Raw genomic sequence first — 9957 nt, 5'->3', positions numbered from 1 at the left:
AGTGCCAAGATTGCAGAAGGATCATCTCATCTAACCCCAACAATTATTCATCTATGGATGAAGAAATAGAGGCATAGAAATGGTTAGTGACTTTCCCTTTACCACATTGCCAGCACGTGGCAGAGTTGGGCGTTGACATCAGGCAGTCTGACACTGTCACATCATGCCACTGATTAGTTGTGTGGCCTTGGGCGAGTCACTTTTCTTCTCTATGTTTTCATTTCCTCACCTATAAAATGCGCATGGGTGGAGTGGATCATCCAGGGTGGACTCTGCATGTTTCAATCTTCGTCTTTATTTCCTCATGTCTGGCAAGTCTGGCTCTCCTGTTACCACCCAGGAGGACATCAGGTTTACATCATTGATTCTCTGGCTCCTTCTTACCCTGGACTTTACCAGCTGGGGGACAACTTGATGACAAGCAGTGAGATGGAGCCCCTCCCATGCCCAAGAGCAGTGCTGCATTTTCATTGGTGTGTCTTCTATTTTCAGCACATAGCCCAGCTTCAGCTTCTGGATGCTTTCTTGAAAGAAGGAAAACTTGTTGTCTGGGCACTCAGTTTTAATTTTCTGTCTTCTTTGTTCTTGTGCATGTTGTAGAAAGCTCCATACTCCCAAGGAAATTCTACTATGTATTTCCATCATTTCCCTTCTCTCCCTCTCAAGAAATGCAAGAAAATAACTGTCAACTTTTTTTGCATATATAAATTTTAACAGCACATACATGCTGATGAATCTTTTATCCAAGAAGGAAAGGCTTATTTCAAGTGATTGAAAGTTGAAATGCTTAGGTTTTCATTCTTGTTGGGTAATGGAATTACCATGTGGACATGCTACTTTATGATGACTTCGTCAACTGCATTCCCCAAATCCAGTAATTCTAATGAATGCCTACTATGTGCAAAGGCACAGTCCCTGTTTTTAAGGAGCATGTCTTCCACCAGGGAGGATAAAGCAAATGTTCAAACAACCACAATACAAGGTAGATGAAGCAGACCAAATGCCTTAGGAGGGGTGCAAAGCACTAAGATAGTTAAAGTATTTGGTTTGGGGTAAATCAGGGAAGGCTCCACAGAGGAGCCGTCATTTAGAATTAACTTTGAAAGGAAGGTAGATTTCAGTAAACAGAGAAGGCAGGGAGGGCCTTTAGGGAGAAGAGGCAGAGGCAACTATCTGTGTATCACGGACTAGAAGTAGGAGGGGGAGCAGGCAGCAGCATGTGGCCTGGCCTGAGTACTGCACATGGATTGTGGAGATTACATAAGGATGTAAGACAGTTTGACAAACTCCTGCCAGGAGTGTCACACTCCCTATCCTCCACCCATGGGAGATAACATAAATCAATCACAGCCCACATCTTTCCACATGACGAGATCGACTTGCCATCCTTGGTATAGGAGTGCAGAGACAGGGAGATAGAGCCTTCAATACCGTGTTGACTAGTTAGTTGTTAATTGCGTGGGCAATGGGGAGCCATTAAAGTCTTGTAAGTAGGGGAGTGACATGGTGGGAAATGAGAGCTGTAGTTCAGGGTAATTAACTTGGCAGTACTATCTGGAATGGATTAGAATGGTTATGAGACTGAAGGCCAGTTATTTAAGAGGTTACTGAGATGGTTTAGGTAAGCAATAATGTCTGGAACTGCATGGATGGCTGCAGAAAGGAGGGGCATATGTCATGTAGGTAGAATTTATAGCACTTGGCAAGCATGTTAGGATGTGGAGAACTAGGGGCAGGAGCAAAAGAGAGGAGTCAAAGTTAACTTTGAGGTTCCCAGTAATTATACCTTAGAGTAGGAGAAAAGTAATGTTACCATCAGGAGAGGAGCCTGGGATTGGCAAGGAGGTAGGGGGGGATCGCTGTGGTGTTGCAAAGAGGAGTTACAAAAAAACTGAATTTAGGCTGATCTCTTCCACAAGCATAGCTTTTCTAAGCCATTTTCAGAGAACTCAGTGGTGCAAAGTAAAATAACCATTTTTAAGCAAACACTGTTGCCCTTTGTCAATGAGCAGAGTCTAAGGAAGGCTCCCATCTCTCCAAATATTTGGAAAATTGGAAAGCCTTAATTAGTAATCCGAAAGGGATCATGAGGGAAGGAAAGAAATATAAACCTAATCACTGTGCTTTTCAGGTTTCAAATGCTTCCCCAATCCAGGTAATTTACACTTTACTCACAGTGATTGACAGTCAAGGAATGTATCTAACTCACTTTTATTTTTTCCCTTGGGGAAAGAACTTGCGTTCCCAATTGTTTTAAATTGCAGAAGCAGTAATTGTCTTAGAGAGTTAGGAGAAATGGCTTTTTGGAGCTGCGATCTTTTTCTGAAGGGAATATAGAGTCTATTTTAATTGATTCAGGTCATTACGACCATTTTCTAGATGGTCTTTTCGGGGTGACTAAATATCACCTTAGTTAAAGGAGAACAGTAAGAAACTCATTAAAGGTCCAAGGGGAACAGACTTAATAAAAAATGTTAACAAGTTGCTATTGGTACGTAAAAGGAAACCAGGGATACTTTTAAAGTCATTTGCATCCCAAATAGAATTACTGGTGAAATTTAATGTGACGAGTATTTTTTAAAGCATTCTAAAATAAACATGAGGCAGCTGATGTATTCTGAGATGTTCACTGTCCCAGAGGAAGTTGTTTCTTACACTGTACACTTTGATAAATTTGTTTCCTTAGAAAAGTCAAGTATAACAAGCCAGGTCAATTGCATCAAGAACATTACTAACAGGCTAACCAATGGTAAATGGTGTGAAGGCTGCTCTGGAAATCTGTGCTTTGATGTGTGGGGAAACCCACACATCTGATTTGGGATGGAGGAGACAATTGTGCATTATTTGTAGGTGCCAGCGGACAGGCTAAAGCCAAGGATCCTTGCAGAGACAGGATTAAGGTATCAGGACTGTTCACATCTCATTTACATCACCCCGAAGAGTGGACCACAGGTTTTGCTGATTAGTACACAGACTATGGCAAAGGGCATTGTGTATTTGAGATAAGATCAAGATCAGTAACAGTAACAGAAACTATGTGTGAAATTTGGCATATGGAGGTTCCTCTGAAGGATTAGCTAACTGGGTTTCCCCTACTTACTATTTTTTAAAGCATTTTTCCAAACCAGGAAGTTAGCAAAAGAAAAATGTCCCCCAATTCCCTTCGCCTACCCCACGCTCTGAAGCACACATATTTATGCCACCTTCTGGCCTATAATAATATTATTTATTGTCAAAATTTTGGATCCTTTTGAAAGGAAGGTGGGGCGTATTTCCACAGTGTCTTCGCAGGCAAAAGAAAGTGGTAGATTGAGTATGAAGGCAGAGAAATCAGGCTACTACCATTGGAATATTTTCCATTCTTTCAATTTGTATTCTTTCAATTCCTTCATCTTGGAATTTGGGGTCAAGGTAACAATGATGCAATTATCTGCTTTCCTGGAGTTTTAGGTACCTACTAGGGGATGAATGTATTTCAATGGGAGGAGGGTGTAGAATGATGCCTATAATAATACGAATTATTAGGAGCTGTTAATTATCTGAATGTTATCCGGGCATTAGTAATGCCTCTCCAGTATATCTACCTTTTATGGATGAGACTGTACATTTAATAGGAAAAGTACCAGTGGGAATTGACAATTAGCAGCCACGCTTGAGCTAGATGCAGCGTGGCATGTTTTATCCAGCTTAGATAGTCATCGACCAAACAGGCCAAAGTTTTCTTCAGTAGAAAATGCCCTGCCAAATGGTTTCTGGATCCTTCGCGGACAAACAGCAAAGGAGCTGAAAGCGACCTCTTTCAACCATGCCAGAAACTGTCCATGGCGCTTCTAGATTCACAAAATCTGTTTTAGACACAGACGTCTTTAACCAAGATTGGAAACCCACTGGCCGTCCCATCCAAAAGTAAAAAGTGCCACGTCCTCCCATCCTCCGCCTTCCTTGGGATGTCAGCCCCGTTCTAATTCCTTTTTAGTTTCTCCTCAGCCCTGGGCAGGGCTGGCAGGGGGCTACCTGCGATTTCCCAACGTGGACAATCGGATTTGTCTCTTCCCAAGCTGGCAGCGGATGGGGACGAGTTCTGTTCCCCGGAGAGTCTCAGAAGTAGGCATGGAATCATCTCACCGATTTTAATTTCTGTCCCTGGGCTGGGGAGAGGGGAGGATTGGGGCGCAGGAGGCTCTGCTCTCCTCCTCCCCTCTTTTCCCCACCTCCCAAAATTGGCAGCCAGTCTGTGGCTCTCGGTCTGGGGTCTGGAGGGTGGGGAATGTGGGTGTGGGGGCCGGCTGGAGAAGCTCTCGCTAGCGCTGCCTGTGGCCAGACCCGCCTCTTGTCCCCTCTCGGGCGCACACACACGTCCACCCAGACACTCCGCGCGCTCCCTCGCGCTCTCGCTCGCCCGCCCGCCGCCGCCTGCTCTCTCCCTCCTGCTCTCGCCGGTCGCCTTCTCCTTTTTTTTTTTTTTTTTTTTTTTTTTTTTTTTTTTTTTTGGTACCATAGAGTTGCTCTGAAAACAGAAGATAGAGGGAGTCTCGGAGCTCGCCATCTCCAGCGATCTCTACATTGGGAAAAAACATGGAGTCAGCTCCGGCAGCCCCCGACCCCGCCGCCAGCGAGCCAGGCAGCAGCGGCGCGGACGCGGCCGCCGGCTCCAGGGAGACCCCGCTGAACCAGGAATCCGCCCGCAAGAGCGAGCCGCCTGCCCCGGTGCGCAGACAGAGCTATTCCAGCACCAGCAGAGGTAGGAGGCTGGAGAGGGGCTGGGGAGGGGGCGGCGGGAGCCCGGGCGCGGAGCGGGGGGCGGCCGGGAGCCGGCGCCCGGGGCGCGGGGTCCGGCGGCCGCGCGCGAGCCTGCGGCGGCGCCCCGAGCCCGGAGGACCCCCCTCCCCTCCCCCCTCCGCCCCCCAGAAATGTTGCAAACTTTTGCAGCCCGTTCTCGGCTTGCGGGAGCAGAGGGGGGCGGGGGAGGCGGCGGGAAGGTTGACAGCCGGCGGGCTCACCCCCCTGGCTTTGATTTTTCTGCAAACACAGGAGGAAAGCTGCGTTGCCTCAATTAAATACGCTCCCCCAAAATACGGAGATGCGGGGAGTGGGGGCCCGGGAAAGAAACTTTTAAAGCGGCAGTGTCCTTTTAAGAAGGGGCAAAAAAATCTGTTTATGGCCACCCTCCTTCCGCTTTACCTTTTCTCCTCTTGACAGTTTCGGCCCTGGCTGCCCGAGTCGGGGGTGTGTTTTCGGTCCCTCTCAGGTCTGGGCGGGGGGCGGGAAGAGTGAGCGACCTGGGAAGCCCCGGGGGTGGAGAGGGGGCGCTCCGGGGTCTGGGGGCGACGTGGACACCTCTGGAGCACGGCGGTGCGTTTGGGATTTGAAGGAAGGGCCGAAGGAAGCGGGGTGCGGGCGAGCGAGCTGTTCGCCAAGTTGTCTGGCGGGCGCGGCGAGGGGAGATGCGCAAGTTTGCAGACCGGGGGTTCGGAGCCCGGCGCCCAGGCTGGCGGGGGGCGTGTGCGCGCCAACGCGCAGAGGGCGGCGGTCCTGTGGGGCGCTCCACGCGCATTCGGAGGGAGCGTCTACAAAAGCAAGCACCCAAACTTATTTCTGCTCTGGGAATCCTTCCCTCTCGGAGGTTCCAAGCGTTTCTGCAGGAACCTGGGGATGGTCAGTGCAAGTTGCATGCTGGTTGGATAGTGCAAGAGATGTTTTCTCCTCCCCTGGCGATTTTTACTCTTCATTTTGGTGTTTGGTCTGTGTGTGCGTGTGGTGGGGGGATGGGGGGGGGACTCAGTTGCTCCCTCCTTTCCTAAAGTAAGCTGTTGAGGAAAGCTCACTCTTTCTTAAAGGTATTGGAACCTGATGTGGGTTTTTCTCGAGAGTGGGGGATTATTTATTTGAATGCGCCTGGAGTTTGCAAAGAACAGGAGGAAGCTACAGCTTTAATTACTGTTGTAAATAATGTATAAATCACGCCTGTCACTCCGGAGGAAGCGGGCTCGAGCGAGCCGCCCGGAGCTGGGGACGGAGAGGGTTTCTCCAGCCCCGGCTTGGGCACCGGCCCAGCGCGCCCCCTCCTCTTGCACTGGGCTTCTGGCGGCGGTTGGGGAGGGCTGGGTAGAGGCTAATGGGGGCCCCAGGAACTGCTCCCTTCCTCTCGATGTTATAGTTGGAGGTAGGAATATGGCTGATCATGTGCTGGCTGTTTTACAGTATCCCCCCCCCCCACCACCACCACCTTAGCCACACCCCCTGTCCAGGCGCTTTCCCATTCACGGAATTCGAGTACAGTAAAAGCCATCAGGGTGACACACGCGAAAAACATTTAATTAAAGGCGATTTCCAAAGGGTGACTGCGCCGAACCGCGGTTTCAGCGGGAGGGGGGCATCGAGGGCTGGGACAAAAGGGAAGGGGATGAGGGCTGGGGGCCCGGACCTGCCGCTAGCTCGGTGAGTTTGTGTGCGGGGAGCTTTTGGCTGCAAAGAGTATATTTAGACCCTGAGACGGTGGATTTGGAATGCGAGCGGGTTATGTAACAGGGTTAATCAGAAACACTGGAGAAAATCCCCTTCATGTGTTTCTGGGGCTTTTTTTTTTTTTTTTTTTGGAATGGGGGGACATAGTATTTAGGAAGCTGCACTAATTTTTGGTTTGTGCTGCCACCCTTCTCCTTCTTGACCCCCGCCCCCCACACCGTGTGTTATTAACATCTTCAGGTGTCATTCTTGCCAGAAGGTGTTCTTGCGAGCGATCAGGGTGGCAGGCTGCAGAACCGACTAGCAAATCCGTAACTTGCTGTTCTTGCAAATTATGTAACGCTGGAGCATTCAGTGCCACCAGCCCCCTTAGGCTCAGCAAAAAGGGGAGAGGGGCATAATAGGAGTGGGATACATCTTGCACAGCTGACCTGCTGACCCATATCCCCTTCCGCCCACCCTCTGCCCCCACCGCAACTCATTCTTTGAACCAGCCCCTGTCTATCCCTCCTGGAAGATTTAATGGGAGGGGGGTGGTAAGGCCCAAACACTCAACTCACATCCTGCACGCAGGCACTAGGTTATATAACAGTCTGAATGGAAAAAGGAAGGTCAGAGATGGAGGCATCCTTTAGCTAACACAGCAGTAGTAATAGCTTCCAGAAATTATGTGCATTTGCAGACTTTAACCTCAGATGTAGCATCTGCTCCTCAGGGGTACCAGTCTTTATGTGTGTGAGCTAGGGAGAAAAAGAGAGAATGTGTAAGTATGCCTGGTAGTTGAGAGTGATTTGAAAATGGGAAATGTTTGGGTTTTCAGATGATGTAATGGAGTTGGCAGAATATGCAAGTCGGCTCCCAGAGTGTAAGCAGTAAGAAAATTGGAGCTGGCATCCAGTATTAATGTTGCATAAATTACAATATCGGAAAGAAATTAACCTACACACTAGGTGATTATGCCTTTTAAATACTTAAAACATAAAGGCACACAACTAGAAAGGAAAAGCAAACATCATCACCTTATAATTAGCATTTTCAACCTCCATGAGGGTAGAGTGGAGTTCTTGGCATTGGGTGAAATCGGAAGCTTTCTGATTTGGGAGATACTTTCCAAAGGGTAGCAGGTTTAGCTTCTAGCCAGTCAGTGTTTGAAGTCCACAGAAATTGTGGTCTGGATTCTCATGACATTGCAGTGACCTCATGAGACATTACCTAGGTAGACTTGAGGCTACTGTTGAATTCCTCCCTCTTGGGAATCCAAGTGTGAATGCACTGTGTACCTTTATTGCCTGAGCTTACAAAATCAGATGTGTGACTTTATAATCTGAAAGACGACCTTCCCCTGTCCATAAAACTGCTGGGAATGTTAGCAGTTTTAATGAAACTCTTCCATTTTCTAGGTGATATTAATGATGGCTGGTGTCATTCAGTTCCATCTTTACAACACAATGAAAGAGAAAAAAGAAAGGCAGGAAGCAACATGGGAAGTAGGAATGAAGCGGAAAAAAACCCACAGCGAATCTTTAATTTAACAAGGCTTTCAGGGACTTCAGGGAGCCATGAGCCTCGTGACATAACTGTTGTTAAAAACCCTTTTTCAGAATCTCGTTATTATATGTGCATGCCGGAAGCTTACATATTTTACTTCACTAAAGTTATCCACACAGGGCTGTGTACCACACAGTTGGTTTGGAACACCAGTGCTGAAGGTTGAAGGCTTTTAGGGCCGGCAGACCTAAGGGAAAAATCGAAACCAAAAGACGGGATTAACAGTGAAAAGCTCAGTTGGGTTGAGATCGAACCCCCTGGAAGCTCAGCTTAGATTGACTTAAAATCAGTTAACAGGGCCTGTAGTTGATGTGTAGCCCTGAGGACTTCTAGAACCACATACGTCTTTGACTTTGAAAGTGCGTGGCCTCTCTTGCCCCTTTCAGTTTTGGCTGATTCACTTTCTAGTAGGTGCTCTTACCTAGCAATTTAGCGCCCTTTCTAGAGATTGATTCTCAGATCAACTTTCCTCGCATGGACCCGGCTCGCCACAGTGAACAAATGATGCCCCATAGTTTGAAAGAGCTACTGGCTGGGAGAAGATCCTTTGCTAGAGGGATAAAATAATTATTTTTTAAACTAAAGGACTTTAATTTTCCGGTAAATTGCTCATAAAAACATTTATAATAATACCCTTTAAAAACGTAATATAATAATTTTAGAAAAGGCATTTGATGATAGTTATGATAACTTTTTCTGTTGCTTCCCCCTTATTTCTTAAAAAAGAATTGAATTATTAATGTAGAATTCAAGTCCTGAGTGGCTCAAAACATCTATAGGAGACTCTTCTAATGTTAGTCACCTGCTGGAATTTTCCAATACCTACTGGCATTGTGAGGAGCCCTTGGCTTTAGAAAATGCCTCTACGTCTGAAACTGAAGTATGGAGCTTGCATTGAAGCCCCTAACGATGAGACCCTTCAGCTTGTTTTCGAGGTAGCAGAGGTGGGGGCTGTAGCACACACTCCTGGTTCCACATTAGACTCCTGAAGTGGGACACAGGGAGGTGTGAGAATGTTAATTGTAATAGTGGTGCCTCCGGATAAAAATGTTCTGAGGATTTTTAGTGACAGCTGAATCACTTTTGGAAGCAAACTGCCCTCTGTCCAGAGCTAACCTTTGGAATTCGAGTGAGACAAGCCCATGGGTTCTTTTCCTTGGACATGTCACTTCTGAATTAAGATCCAGCTTCTCCCATTTTTGTGTTTGGGAGCTTGCAGTACCATGTTGACAGGACAGATGGAGTTGGAGGTTATTAGAGGTTCATGTGGTATAGTGTCTTAAGCATATGCCACGTGTTCTGAGTTTACTCTTCCTTTCCCCTTTCATCTTTCCAGGCTACTTGATGAATTGAGCTTCTTAGCTTATGCTTCTGTGGAAGCCAAATGCATAACTACATTTCCCAGGTATCTGGGGAAAGAGCTATAATGTGATTGCCATGTGTGCAAAAACAAATAAAAAATAAAAAAATTTATAGGAAACGCACCTCTCCTATTATGACATATCTGGCTGTTCACATTCATTGTCTTCCATGAACCAACATACAGGGACTCTGAGGTAGACCTCATCTGTTTGCTCACAGATTCCTGTCTCATTCATCCCAGATTAGTGATAAATTGTGCAGAAACAAGGAGAGTATTTTTGAAAGGCCTTCAAGTGTTAGAGTGAATACTCATCCAGAATTTGGAATACTTTTCTGAATATTAAGATTATCTTCCTTGCTCAATATTTAGGAATAATACTCTGTCTCTCATTTTCTCTTCTATCATTTTTTAGTGTTTATTGTTTTTGGATATCTAATTCACACAGGAAGTGTTGGTTTAGAAATGAGCTGTTAAATTTTTCACCCATCTTCTTAGGCTGTATGTTAAAATAAAATTGTATCTTTTTTAAATTAATGCTTTTAAAAAAACTGATAATCAGTGTTTAAGTGTTGATTAATAAC

At 46.5% G+C, this 9957-nt stretch overlaps 1 protein-coding gene across 1 annotated transcript in view; it reads left to right on the top strand.

Moving 5' to 3' along the window:
* Positions 1 to 4474: 4474 nt before the first annotated feature.
* Positions 4475 to 9957, top strand: part of RORA (RAR related orphan receptor A) — a 739200-nt gene continuing 733717 nt past the window's right edge. Inside the window, exon 1 of the mRNA XM_030814505.1 lies at positions 4475 to 4741. Coding sequence (XP_030670365.1) covers positions 4576 to 4741 — 166 coding nt within the window. The 5' untranslated portion in view covers positions 4475 to 4575. The remainder of the gene's footprint in view (positions 4742 to 9957) is intronic.

Source organism: Nomascus leucogenys, chromosome 6, assembly GCF_006542625.1.
Source record: "Nomascus leucogenys isolate Asia chromosome 6, Asia_NLE_v1, whole genome shotgun sequence".
Classification (NCBI taxonomy): domain Eukaryota; kingdom Metazoa; phylum Chordata; class Mammalia; order Primates; family Hylobatidae; genus Nomascus; species Nomascus leucogenys.
Note: the sequence above shows the minus strand (reverse complement) of the source record. Positions and strands in the feature narration are given on the sequence as shown.